Source organism: Lotus japonicus, chromosome 1 (genome assembly GCF_012489685.1).
Source record: "Lotus japonicus ecotype B-129 chromosome 1, LjGifu_v1.2".
Lineage (NCBI taxonomy): Eukaryota > Viridiplantae > Streptophyta > Magnoliopsida > Fabales > Fabaceae > Lotus > Lotus japonicus.
Window position 1 is genome coordinate 93,332,100 of NC_080041.1, and position 13,429 is coordinate 93,345,528.

Below are 13,429 nucleotides of genomic sequence, written 5' to 3' on the forward strand. Positions count from 1 at the left end.
ATTATAGAAGGTTTCCAAAGCATTTGTGAGTAGTTTCTAGATGCCATAATTGATTATTAGGAAAATAAAAGTTGATCCAAGCATGCATAATCCACAGAAGATCCGATTATCATCTATGTACTTATAAAATTCTAGGAATTTTCCATTTGCTTGCATCATGTTTCTGTCTATGGCTGAAATGGTATATATAGTGAATGTTTGCTCTGAATATATAGTGAGAATGAAGAACAGAAAGAGGTCTCATGCTTCTAGTGAGGATGTCGGGGCTACTGAGGATAGACACCGGCGGTTACATGCTTCTAGCCGGCGCGGCGATCATGCTGCAACCTCTCAGGCGGTGGAGGCTTCAGCTCCAGTTGTTTCTCCGCCGTCTCCCATGATTGAGGTTCCTCTGGTTGATTATCCGCCGTCTCCCACGGTTGAGATACCTACAGTTGTTTCTCCACCCTCTCCCATGGTTGAGTCATCAGGCGAGGAGTCCTCAGGCGAGGCCTCATCCGGCATGGGAGGATCTGACGAGGATAGTATTCCTCCGCCTACTGTTGATGCTGATGTCCTGCCGCCAGAGCAGGGGGCACAGGGTGGCGAGGAGGACCTGATCCAGAGGTTGCCGCCGTTTCCGGGGGGGCCTGTTGAGCTATCGCTCCTCACCCATTATGCTGATCACAAGGCTCCCTGGGCGTGGCATGCACTCCTACGCACAGACGAGCGGTATGTGGACCGTCGACAGTTGAAGGTGGCCACAGCTGGGGGGAAGGTTTGGAACCTTGCTTGTGATGGTGATTCAGACAGTCACAGGCGGGTTCGAGAGTTGATTGAGCAGACGGGTCTTCATCAGCTACCATATTGCAGCTACCCGGTGACAGATGCAGGCCTTATTTTGGCCCTTGTGGAGCGATGGCATGAGGAGACTAGTAGCTTCCACATGCCGTTCGGGGAGATGACTATCACCTTGGACGACGTGTCGGCTCTTCTCCATCTCCCCATGGGGTCGAGGTTCTATACGCCTGGGAGGGGGGAGAGGGACGAGTGTGCAGCGCTCTGTGCTCAGTTGATGGGAGGATCTGTTGGTATTTATGAGGCTGAGTTTGATACGAATAGGTCCCAGACTATTCGCTTTGGGGTCTTGCAGACCCGGTATGAGGCTGCGTTGGCGGGTATGTCTTAATTATTATTGTATTGTCTTTGTATCTATTATTATTGTATTGTTATAAACTATTAACTTAATTCACTTCATTGTAGAGCACCGATATGAGGACGCTGCACGGATTTGGCTGGTGAACCAGCTAGGCGCCACGCTCTTTGCTAGCAAGAGCGGAGGCTACCATACGACCGTCTACTGGATAGGGATGTTGGAGGATCTTGGTCGAGTGTGCGAGTACGCGTGGGGCGCGATTGCGCTCGCTACGCTATACGACCAGCTTAGTCGAGCGTCCAGGAGGGGGACGGCCCAGATGGGAGGTTTTAACTCGCTCCTGCTAGGATGGGTCTACGAGTACCTTTCTGACCGCGTCATTATCCGTAGGGCGGATCCGGAGTACTCGCAGGACCAGCCTAGGGCGCGGCGGTGGGCTATGTCCCGGGTCGGGCATGCAGGCCTTGATGAGAGGCGAGTCATGCTCGATGAGCTGACGGTGGATGACGTTATATGGACCCCATTTGAGGACCATCGGGCTCATCGACCACGGGATCCGAGGGCCATGTATTCTGGCTACATCCGGTCGCCATTTGGCCGTGTTGTTCGACGGCATCTACCAGAGAGGGTTCTGCGCCAGTTTGGCTTCATACAGGATGTCCCTCGACACCCCTCTGAGATCCAGACGTCTGGGTCCCTTGCTGAGACCGCAGATGCTGCCTTTGCTGAGTTTGCGTCGCACCTCCGCCCTCAGGGGATCCCCGCTACATATCCGGGAGAGGCTGTGGAGGATTACATGAGGTGGTACAGCGCTGTGTCCCATCGGTTCATCATCCCTGATGATAGGAGGGAGGAGTTCAGTGCAGTGGTAAGTTTGAATTTTATTTTCCATTCAATTGTGATTTTTTGTTCATGATATTTTATTTGTATCTAATGTATCTACATTATTTTTGCAGACTGTTATGCGTCGGGCCGTGGACTTGTTGGAGCAGTCACTCGAGGTGTCAGATGCTCCTGCAGAGGGCACGCATTCCCGATCCCTCACTGAGAGGGCGCTGGATCTTATTAGATCCAATGCCTTCATTGGTACCCAGGGGGTAGCCTTTGCTGCTGTCCGAGGAGCTAGAGCTGCAGGAGGCAGAGGTCGTGGAGACAGAGCGCGTGGAGGCAGAGGCCGTGGAGGCAGAGCCCGTGGAGAGGGTGCTCCTGCAGAGGGTGCGCGTGGAGGCAGAGGCCGTGGAGGCAGAGCCCGTGGACCTAGAGGTCGTAGAGGGGCCGGTAGGGGTCGGGGCGAGTGATTGACTATATATTTGTATATTTTTTTTGTATTTTTATATTATGACATGTGACTCTTTGTATTAGGACTCTCTTTATATTAATCATGCTTTCTATTTTCACTCATTATATGCCGACTCTTTGTATTAGGACTCTCTTGAAAAAAACCCGTATAACTACACCGTAAATAATCAAAGGCAGGATAAGTAACATAAATAATTCATGGCAAACAGTTTAAAGGGTACACGAAATTATTCAGAAGCAACACGAAAACAAAATTAATCCTCAGTGATATCGATGAAGTCGTGGGGTCCGCTATCCTGTGGAAATACTTTGACTATGTTGGGCAACGTTATATTCAGATAACGAACAGATTTACTCGGTGCAAACACAGCAACCTGCAAGTAAATTGCAAATTTAAAAGATTAATGCGTACTTGTTCAAAGGAAGCAAGATTAATGTTTAAGGTAATAGACCTTTTGGAGAACAAGAACAGATCCAACAGTTATGACATTCCTAAATTCCCCGTCAGTGAAGGCCTTGCGATGGACGCTAGCGTCAACGGTGCCCGTAGGGTCCTAAATCAATGCAATCGTGAGAGAAAATGAGACAACAAATTGACGGTTAAAGAAGCTGGACAAAAGCGAGCAAATACCTTGAGGGTAACTTTGGCATCTCCGAAACCATTGGGAGTGCATGATTTAATAACAGCAACAACACTCTCTACTCTCTCAACATTCGTTGTGATTGTGCCCAGCGGAGTGGCAGATTCCACCAATTGCAGGGCTGTAAGCCAAGCATTTGAATTGAAATCAGGATCGGTTTCGGTTGATCTGTCTTCGAGAGCACGCCTCACAAATTCTTGGGTCGGAATGAGTAGTGTGTTAGGGTTGGATCTACGCCCATACATGGCAGCCTGGACGGCGCCAGCTGGCCCAGGAATGAGAGGACGAGAGCTGCTAGAAGTGCTGCCTTGACGTTTGCAACGGCGGACTAATGCATCCCAGTCTTGTTCCATTGTTTTTTTTTATCTTCGAAAGCAAGACATGAAGAAAAGGATGAAGAAGAATAAAGAACCCAGAGAGATTTATAGCAGAATGGTCAAAAGATTTATGGTGTTTGGTGGATAATACAAGTGTGGTTGGGGTTGGTTGGTGGTAGATAGTAATGTCAGGTTTCAAGTTCGTCATTTAGTGGATGAAAATGACAAGACTCTGATGATGGGGTGGTTGGAAATGACAGGACTCTGATGATGGGGTGGTTGTAAATGACAGGACTCTGATGATGGGGTGGATGAAAATGACAGGACTCTGATGACAGAGTGGTTGTCTATGTTAATTATCCCTGATGCTGATTCAAAATAATAAGGCCCATCAATATAACAATGACCATCAAATTAATATTATTAAAAGCAACAAATGAACATCATAAAGGCAAGGCCCATCAAATTAATATTACAGAGCGTTTACAAATGAATATCACACAAAAGTGTGGTGTCAATCTGAGGTGATGTCTACATAGCTTTGGTGAATAAGAGGAACACCAAAAGTAACAAGCCAAGCTTCATATTCTGATGTGAATCTTCCTAAACGTGTACCATATGGGGCGCACCAGCTTACTGATGTAGGATCAACATACCGTTCCCACTGGAGAGCAATTGGCGGCATAGAATGTCCAGGAGTTAGATGGAGCTACATTATAGAGAATAACAATAAAATTAGATAACTTGCAAATACAACAAATCAATTCACCAATTGGATATTAGTGTACTCAATCAAAAAATACCTGTACAAAGTGATTAATCACATGACCAACAGCTATAACAGGATGTACATCCGGTGGACCTTCTCCTCTTAGTGGAAGGTATGACCAACAACCCGTAGAGGAGATGGATATGAAAACCACTTGGAACCTGGTTGCTACAAGGTATCCCATCTCTGGCAGTTGCATCCATTTATCCTCGGTAGCCGGATCACCAGGAGGAAGAGTGAGTCGGGAATGTAAGGCATTAACCACATGTCTGGACCACATTTCATCATACAACCCTCTGTGTCGTTCAAGTTCTTCTATCAACGCTGCCCTAACCCATGACCAACTTTCCTCACCTGATGGTAGTCCGAGTAATGCAGCAACGGCTCTATAGCCACAGTTACCATCATCCTCAACATTCTGAACTGTTTGTATATATGGGTGGAAAAAGGCTGGAAAATGACCCATGAAATAGCTTGTATCAGACTTCTTCACACGCTTCTTCTTCTTTGGTGGTTGTGAAACCTTCTTTGCCTCTCTGATCTCCCTATCAACATGTTCAAAACCTGAAAGATCACGAGTCAAGGATCCTATTGCTTTATTCTTAGGTGGTATTTTCTCATTCGCCTTAAGAGTGCGCTTGGACCTTATCTTAACCGCAGGAGTACAAAGTGAACTGCTTTCAGGACAATAGATCGCTTGAAGCTTCCTCCTTACCATACTCTGCCCTCCAGTATCCAAAGAACTGAAATAATGTGTCAATGCCTCAACTTCTGGTTGCATATCTCCATGGTTCATGCCGCAAATATGGTTGCTGGTAGTATCTGCAACAGGTTCAGGTACATGCTCCCAACTCAGTCTCTTCCAGAATGGATGAATTGACTCATATGGAATTCTTTCATAACCTGCAAGTTCACAAAAGTGTCACTTTCAATAACAAATAGAATTAATTGACAAGAGAGTGGTTGACCGGTGACCTGCAAGTTCACAACCGCAAGGTAGTCCATGAGTCTCTCTCAACAAGCAATCGCATCCGCCGTAGGACTTCATTCTTATATGTTCATCGTCGATGAGCTGCAGACATTTGTTTGACACAAATCCTCTAATATTTGTGTAAAATGGGAACATGAAAATGTGATCAATTCTGTGAATACTGCGCTCAAACGATGCTAATATTTCAGTATGTCGATTACATGTCAAACTATGCGACGCATCCCATGAAGTGGCCAGGTCACCCTTGCAATCCCGTAACATCTTCTTCAAACTGGCATGTGCACCCTCAGCCCTGCAAACAACAAATAGATATCTTATTAACAACAATCTATCAAATGAACAAACAACGCATAAATTAAGCTCATGTAATTTTTTTACCTGTTACTTGTTGTTGTTCCAAAGTGCATCACATGATTTGTCCATGCCTTGGCGAATTTCTCCTTGTGAACCAACCATGTAGTAGAACAATAGGAGGTAAAGTTGCTGTATTTTGCCTTGCACATATTAAACAATTGCATCCATTTCACTTCAAATTCTTCAACTGTTGCAGCATCCACCACCTCTGCCCACTTCATCATAACCAACTCAGCAAAATCATCTGTGCCAACATAGAGTTTGCACTTTGCCAAAACACACTTGTTGATGTGCCACAAGCATAATAAATGTGTAGTGTTAGGAAGGCTTTGCTTAGCAGCACTCAATAAGGCAAGATCCCTGTCAGTAACAATCACCTTAGGCAACATGGCTTGATCAGCTAATAGAGACTTCATACACTCCAGTGCCCAAACGTAGTCATCTGTGCCCTCATTAACAATGTAGCAAAAGGCTATGGAGTATGTCTTATCTGTGGAAGTCAGTCCAACAATCTCAAGCAAGGGAATTGCATATTTGTTTGTCTTGTATGTGCAATCCATAATCACTACATATGGAAATGTGTTGAACAGTTTGATAGCATTTGGATGAGCCCAAAATACATCCCTAATGACTTCCGATCCAGGCTCATGTCTTTCAAAGTGGACATACTTGTCACCGTCCAACTTCTTCAACAAGTGTTGCATTTCTGTCAATCCCCCGCGGAGGGATTTTCTTAACCTCTTGCAAACACCATAAATCTGAGATATGGTAGTCAAGTTTGAAGGATTGTTTTCCTTCAAAGTCAACAACATCTTTCTCGGTGGAACCCAACTCCTTGTCATTTTTCCCACTTGCTCCTTCTCTCCGGGTTTTAGACGACCAACAAAATTGTGCCCAAGTAGTGACCTAGCTGGTTCATGGTTGTGTATACCTTCCATCACCTTTAGCCGCCAATCTCTATCTATGCCATTTTTCCTAGGTCGTCCTTTTAGTCTAAAAGGACAACCTGTCTTTTGTGATCTCGTCCCTTCAACAAGGTCAGGGTCTCTATAAGGAACATATTTACCATGCTTCTCGCACCCCAACATGACATAAGCTTTTCTGCTTCCATTCCCACCATAATCTGACTTTGTGATCAACGTAACATATCCATTTTCAATCGCAATTCCATGAACCCAATTGATAAGATCATCACGGGTAGGGAAAATCTGTTATAATAATAAGAATTGATTACAAGGGTGATCAAGACATAATAAGAATTGATATATTACACTCTCAAAACAATGCAAAAATATGTTCAAAGAATACCTGATCAGTTGCAAATAAATGCGAGACATCTATACTTATACACGGGGGCACAAATGCTGGTGGTGGCACCTCTGTAGTGGCCTCTTCAGGTTGACCATTGTGAAATCCAGCTTCAATCAATTGTGACTCACCAAAGAAAAATGAATCTGTCATCCCTGGAAGAGAATACGGAAAGTTACATTCCATACTCAATACGGAAATATACTTTCCATACCGAATACGGATTGTTACTTTCCATACTGAATACGGAAAGTACCTTTCCATATTCAATACGGAAGATAACAATCCGTATTATATCACGACTCAGAATTCAAAAACCCATCCTTCTAACTACTTAAACTACTTAATCTAACTACTTAAACTACTTAATCTAACTACTTCCACTACTTAATCCTACAAAATAACAACAAATAAACACATAGACTTACCTCTACTACAACACTTGTTGTAGTGGTGGAGAGCTTGGGAAATGAAGGAGTGGATGGTGGTGGAGAGCTTGGGAATGAAAGTGAGGTAGGAGAGGGTGAGAGAGAGGGTGGTCTGGAGGCATTGAGGAGGTTCAGGGGGGCTGGTGAGGGGTTGGTGAAAGTTGGTGAGGGAGGAGTAATGGTGGAAAAAGGGGGAATCCTGTCAGAGTTAAATACGGAAAATACCTTTCCGTATTCATCAAAATATAATACGGAAAGTACCTTTCCGTATTCAGTTAAATTGAATACGGAAAGTACCTTTCCGTAGGGCACTTTTGGGTTTAAAAAAAAAAGGTGGGGCGCGCAGCCCCATAGGGGAGGCCCCAAACCCAACTCCCCATAAACTTGCGTGTTGCGTGACTCGTTGGACTGTTGGAGTAAAGGGGGTGCTTACTGTTATTTTGATAAACTATAAGGACGTGAGTGTAATTTTCACTTTTATTTAACATTGTAGTTGACAAAACCCGACTCAACCTACGAACTCTCTCAGTCAGAAACAACAAACAGAGAACCATGATGCCTAAGCGCCTCCTTAACCATCCTCGCTCCACGTTCTCCGTTTCTGTTTCTCCCTTCCATGCTTCTTCTTCTTCTTCTTCTTCTTCAATCCCCAACGTTTCTGACAAGCCCAATCGTCCTCCCTCTCTCTCCGAAGCAGTTTCCCTCTTTCACCGTGCAGTTGATGATCCTTCTTCAGTGCCATCCGCATCGTCCTGCAACTCCCTCATTGACAGCCTGCGAAAGGCGAGACACCATGACCTGCTCTTGTCGGTTTATTCCAAGATGGTACGCGCTTCTGTTTTGCCCAGTTTTACTTCCCTCAGTGCTTTAATTGAGAGTTTTGTCAACACCCACAAGCCAAACTCGGCTTATGGGGTTCTGGGGTTGATGTTAAAGCGTGGTTTTGATGTTAATGTGTATAATTCCAACCTTGTGTTGAAGGGTTTTTGTCAAACTCGTGATAATTGTGATAAGGCCATGGTTTTGTTTTGTCAAATGAAGAGGAATTGTGTTTTGCCTGATACCTTTAGTTACAATACCATTATAAATGGACTTTGTAAAGCTAAGAGATTGGTAGAAGCTAGGGGTTTGTTTGAGGACATGAAGGCCGGGGAATGCCCGCCGAATTTGGTGACATTTAGTACTTTGATTGATGGTCTTTGTAAGAGTGGAGCGGTTGGCGAGGGTCTGGATTTGTTGGAGGAGATGAGGATGAAGGGTTTGGATGCAGATGTGTTTCTGTATAGTTCTCTCATTAGTGCCTTTTGCAGCATAGGTGACACTGAGAGGGGAAAACAACTCTTTAATGAGATGTTGGAAAAGAATGTTACTCCTAACGTGGTTACTTATAACTGTTTCATGAAAGCTCTTTGCAAGGATGGGAAGTGGGAAGAAGCCTCCAAAATGTTGAATGATATGACGACTCGGGGAGTTCATCCTGATGTTGTTGCTTATACAACTTTAGCTGATGGGCTGGGCAAAAATGGGAGGGCATCAGATGCAATGAAAGTATTGGATTTGATGCTGCAAAAGGGGGAAGAGCCGAATACTGTAACATACAATGTCATCATAAATGGACTTTGTAAGGACGGTCGGGTTGATGATGCACTTGGGATTTTAAAAATGATGGCGAAGAAGGGGAAGAAACCGGATGCCATTACCTACAACACGTTATTGAAAGGACTTTGTGGAGTTGGCCAAATTGATGAGGCAATGGACCTTTTCACACTGTTATTGAGCAAGGAGTTCCATATCAAGCCTGATGTCTTCACATTTAATTTTCTTATTCAGGGGCTTTGCAAGGAACGGCGTCTTCGTGATGCCGTAAAAGTCCATTCTACAATGGTTCAAATGGGGTTTCCTGGTAACATAGTGACTTACAATATTTTGGTTGAGGGTTATCTAAATGTTGGAAAACTTACTAAGGCATTGGAACTATGGAAATGTGCAGTAGACTTAGGATTTTCCCCCGACTCAATGACCTATAGTGTCATGATCAATGGTCTTTGCAAAATGCAGATGCTAAGTATTGCAAAAGGACTTTTCAATAAAAGTAGAGCTTGTGGGGTTAGACCTGGAGTAAATGATTACAATGCACTGATGACATCCCTGTGCAGGGAAGGTAGTTTAGAGCAGGCTAGGAATTTATTTCGAGAAATGAGAAATATGAATCATGATCCTGATGTTGCCTCCTTTAATATAATAATTGATGGAACCCTCAAAGCAGGAGATCTTAAATCTGCCAAGGAATTGCTATTGGAGATGGTTCAATTCGATTTGGTCCCTGATGTTATTACCTTTTCTACGTTAATAAACAGATATTCAAAACTTGGGCTGTTAGATGAGGCCATGTCGCTCTATGAGAGAATGGTCTCTTGTGGTCATGTACCAGATGCGGTTGTATTTGATTCTTTGCTGAAGTGTTATACTTTAAAGGGAGAGACTGAAAAAATCATTTCCTTGCTTCAACAAATGGCTGATAAGGATGTTATCCTTGACTCAAAATTAACTTCTACCATATTGGAATGCCTTTGCAACTTTCCAAAAGGTCTTGATATAAAGAAGATTCTTCCAAAATTTTCCCAACAGACATCTAAAGGAGAAAGCATTAAATGCAACGAGCTCCTAATGAAACTGAATAAGGTTCATCCAGAGCTTCAATTATTTTCTGCATGAAAGTTCTTGTTTTCAAGAACATTACATCATGGAATGCTTAAGTAAGTTTTATATTATCTTTTGTCTAATTAGTTATGTTCCATACTTTGTTTACTTTTGTTGCTGAGGTTAAATAGCTAAAATTATCAAGATGGTTTGGCTTCACTTCAGGTTGCTGTATCTCTTATGCTAGGACACACTTGTTCAGTCGCTGGTTTTGATCAGGTAAGACTTCCTGTCTATTTTATGCCTGCTTAGATCTGGGTTAATATACCATTGCTGGGTTTACTCTTGTATGTATAGAATATATTATTGGCTTAATTGCACTTTTAGGGTCACAAGCTCTGTCATTGACACATGTGAAGTGATATACTATTTGTGCTGGAGAGAATGTTTTATGCTCAGATTTGAGGTCTCAATTTGATGCTTTGGCTAATATTTTATTGCTGTTCAAAGGTTTGGAAAAGGAGTGGCAACTGAATAATATATTGCTGTCAATGTGACTTACTGAGGATAAAACGAGTTTTCTCGCTTTTGCTAAAGAATCAGTGTGTGGTTTGTTTAGCTTCTCCATTTTCCTTATAGGCATTGTATGGAATTATTTCAGGCTCTTTTACCTTATGATTTTTATTTGCAAACTTCACATCCCATTAATATCATGGTTTCCACTTAACTATGGCTCAACCTTGATCAATTCTCCAGAGATTTCATGAATATTAGGCTACCACAGCAAGGTCACAAGGTGCGAAACGCGTCCTGGACTCTTCCTAATGCAGGAATATGGAAGGTGAATGTTGATGGTGCAGCAAGGGGAAGTCCAGGCATTTGCGGGATTGGAGGAATTCTAAGAAATGCTAAAAATGAAATTAGAGGGTTTTTCTCCAAGAACACGGGTGTGGGTTTTGCTTTTGAAGCAGAAGTTACGGCTATTTTTGAGGCTCTGTCATTGTGTCATCAACATTGCATTCATATTATCATCATTGAGTGTGATTCTTCCTTAGCTGTTGGATGGGTAAATCGCAGGAAAAATAGGCCATGGAAGCTGTCTAATTTGCTAAATCAGATTGATTTTATCATTCCTTTGGTTAATTGCATGGAGGTGAGGCATAGATTTCGTGAGGCTAACACAGAAGCAGATGCATTAGCAAAGCGTGGATCTAATAATACAAGGCCTCTTTACTACCTCAACAACGCCTCTTTACTACCTCAATAACTCTGTTTGTGCTTAAATTTACTGATATTGTTACGTCTTTGCTATCTACTGGTGTATTGCTATTGGTTCTGGAAGGGATAGTAAAGGCTGTGTTATTATGAGATGGGAAGATGAATGGGACAGTATATTGGTTTCAGTTTGGATGAGTGTAGCGGCATACTGTGCAACCCGAACGTGTTGAACGGCAGGATACATAGAACAGCCCATGTAATTTCTTTGTTCAGATACATGTTTGATATCTTTTTTAGCTTTGTTATTTGGTTCCCCAGTGCAATTGCTTCATGTTTATTTGGTGATTGGCTCTTGTTTGAGTACTCTTTTTCCTCCCTTGGTTTTTTCCACTGGGTTTTTCCTTGGAAGGTTTTAATGAGGCTCTTTCAAGAGTCGCCATAGGCACCAATACAGCAATGGGGACTTGAGGCCTTTGGCTTGAAGTAGTTGGGGTTGAGGCTTTTCCTTGTTTTGTATATTTTGTTTTTCATATCTACATGAGAGGATTGTTCTCATGAATATCTTCATTAATAAAGTTTCTATTTGTTCGCAAAAAAAAAAACTATGGCTCAACCTCTGCTGCGAAGATACTCACTCTTAGTGCCGTCTATATTTTGTTTTTTTTAGGATGGATTGATAAAGTTTTAGGAGGCTATGCAAAATTTCCTTGGCAAAATTTAAAAGAAGTGTTATTGTTGTTGACAGAGTTCTTTATGGATCGGATAATCTCCTATTTATTCTGAAATTGTAATCATTTTGTTCGCCTCTTTTTTTCCATTTTGCCAATTTCAAATTAACAAATTTCTTAAAAAGATAAGGAAAGCAGGAAACTTTGGTTGTCTCATCAAGCGATATATATCCTTGCAATTATTAGAATAAACTTACCTATATGTCTAAGTTGTACAAGAATAATATGAGAAATTTACTGCAATTTAGTGTTTAAAAATTGAGTTGTGGTTGAGGACTAACATTAGGCACAAGCATTAAAAAAATATCAACTCATTTTAACGAGGTATGATTGGCTGCGTAGAGTCATAGCAACTCATTATTTCCTGCTGATGTAGATAAAATTCTGCAAGCTGTGTGTTGCTTACTTGTTTAGTTCGAAAGTTAATGTTCAAAAAAAAAAATATCATGAGAAATTGTGTGTTTAGTTTAAGTCTTCAATTTTCCATTGCTTTTAATCTTGTTTGATGTAGTTTAAATCCATAGTTATTTGCATAATGTTTTAGTTCAACAGTATTGATCATTGTCTGTGCCTGGGTGCAGATGTTGGAGATCAGGAACTTTTCCTCTGTCGGATGGAAGTCGTGTAGGAATGTATGACCGAAATACTCAATGTTGCTTCTATTAATATAATTCATTTAGACATTAACACCGATGGCATAAAGTAATGGAAGTCAAGTGGTTTATAAGTGTGCATGTCCCCATGGCATTGAATTTGAGTCAGTTAACTTCTGCAAACAGCATCCACAAGTAGCACTACCATCACCACTACTTGTAGAAGATTGTAGGGGTAGTTCACTTCAAGCTGCAGAGACTACAAAAGAGAAATACCAGGTGATGAGGTTGAGTTTCTGATTATTTTATGAAGATGAAGATCTATTCGGAGCCTGAGATGGAGTGCAACATCATGAAATAAGGACAACATCACCCCCACTTTCATTTGCTTATTGACAGAATCCAGATGGAAGGGACAAAATTAATCGTGTCACTAACATTTGGGACTCAAATAATTTATTTTGACAATTGGGGGCAAATCCCGCAATGGCAATGATTAAGAACAAAAAAACAATTAAATCTAGTATTTGTTAGAAGAAAGCACACAATCAAAAACACCTTATTAGAGAGTTTTGAAAGCAACTATTTAGCAATATGTGTTCTTATGTTCATCGTTGATTCCTACTTCTCAACGAAGAGTTATTTTATCATTTTCGAATTTCGACTACTTAAGTCTTATACCTCGCACGAGTCACATTACTAGTATTGAATAAAAAAGAAATGAAAATTCAAAGTAAATAAAAAAATGTAGCCACAAACTAAATAACTTAATGTAAATAATTACAAGTTTCTAACTAAAAAATTAGTGGTGTTAGTTTAGTTGTTACGATAGTTAATATATTTGATTAGTTTTTTTACAGCAACCATTATGTATTATATTTAATGAATGATTGTTTGTGGAGAATATTTTTAAAGTAAATTGATAAAAAAATTTTTTTTGATACATCGGAAAAGATACTAGTAATGTGACTTGTGCGTGCATGAGGTGTATTTATTTTTCTATTGCAT

The 13,429-nt window shown here is 41.7% G+C and overlaps 3 protein-coding genes across 8 annotated transcripts; 2 read left to right on the forward strand and 1 right to left on the reverse strand.

Moving 5' to 3' along the window:
* The first annotated feature begins 496 nt into the window (after window positions 1-496).
* On the forward strand, window positions 497-2,538 carry LOC130727913 (protein MAINTENANCE OF MERISTEMS-like). Its single transcript, XM_057579206.1, has 3 exons — window positions 497-1,157; window positions 1,243-2,003; window positions 2,092-2,538. Exons 1-3 carry the CDS (start codon window positions 503-505, stop codon window positions 2,431-2,433), a joined length of 1,758 nt encoding a protein of 585 aa, XP_057435189.1. The 5' UTR covers window positions 497-502; the 3' UTR covers window positions 2,434-2,538.
* A 1,335-nt stretch (window positions 2,539-3,873) lies between these two features.
* Window positions 3,874-7,609, reverse strand: LOC130727914 (PKS-NRPS hybrid synthetase cheA-like). The gene is made up of 5 exons (XM_057579207.1): window positions 6,815-7,609; window positions 5,531-6,714; window positions 5,137-5,444; window positions 4,196-5,064; window positions 3,874-4,101 (listed from the first exon to the last, which is right to left on the reverse strand). Exons 1-5 carry the CDS (start codon window positions 7,076-7,078, stop codon window positions 3,907-3,909), a joined length of 2,820 nt encoding a protein of 939 aa, XP_057435190.1. The 5' UTR covers window positions 7,079-7,609; the 3' UTR covers window positions 3,874-3,906.
* Window positions 7,610-7,758: 149 nt separating this feature from the next.
* On the forward strand, window positions 7,759-11,703 carry LOC130727915 (pentatricopeptide repeat-containing protein At4g28010-like). Of its 6 annotated transcripts, none has more exons than XR_009015473.1 (3): window positions 7,759-9,998; window positions 10,088-10,161; window positions 10,639-11,703. XR_009015473.1 is itself a non-coding variant. In XM_057579209.1 (2 exons), the coding sequence occupies exon 1, from the start codon at window positions 7,795-7,797 to the stop codon at window positions 9,955-9,957; it is 2,163 nt and encodes a 720-aa protein (XP_057435192.1). In that variant the 5' UTR covers window positions 7,759-7,794; the 3' UTR covers window positions 9,958-9,998; window positions 10,088-11,703. The 6 variants fall into 6 exon arrangements, 2 of the variants coding, with proteins under 2 accessions (XP_057435192.1, XP_057435191.1); XR_009015472.1 differs by having other exon boundaries at window positions 10,108-10,526; XR_009015471.1 differs by having other exon boundaries at window positions 10,108-10,161; window positions 10,393-11,703.
* The last annotated feature ends 1,726 nt before the right edge of the window (window positions 11,704-13,429 follow it).

What these genes read in the sequence shown, in the direction of transcription:
- LOC130727913 (XM_057579206.1), top strand. Translation starts at nt 503, where the DNA reads ATGGGAGGATCTGACGAGGATAGTATTCCTCCGCCTACTGTTGATGCT. An exon ending in GTATGAGGCTGCGTTGGCGG is followed by an intron (nt 1,158 to 1,242) that starts GTATGTCTTAAT and finishes ACTTCATTGTAG; the next exon opens with AGCACCGATATGAGGACGCT. An exon ending in GGGAGGAGTTCAGTGCAGTG is followed by an intron (nt 2,004 to 2,091) that starts GTAAGTTTGAAT and finishes TTATTTTTGCAG; the next exon opens with ACTGTTATGCGTCGGGCCGT.
- LOC130727914 (XM_057579207.1), bottom strand. Translation starts at nt 7,078, where the DNA reads ATGGAAAGGTACTTTCCGTATTCAGTATGGAAAGTAACAATCCGTATT. An exon ending in GGAACAACAACAAGTAACAG is followed by an intron (nt 5,445 to 5,530) that starts GTAAAAAAATTA and finishes TGTTGTTTGCAG; the next exon opens with GGCTGAGGGTGCACATGCCA. An exon ending in TGATTAATCACTTTGTACAG is followed by an intron (nt 4,102 to 4,195) that starts GTATTTTTTGAT and finishes TCTATAATGTAG; the next exon opens with CTCCATCTAACTCCTGGACA.
- LOC130727915 (XM_057579209.1), top strand. Translation starts at nt 7,795, where the DNA reads ATGATGCCTAAGCGCCTCCTTAACCATCCTCGCTCCACGTTCTCCGTT.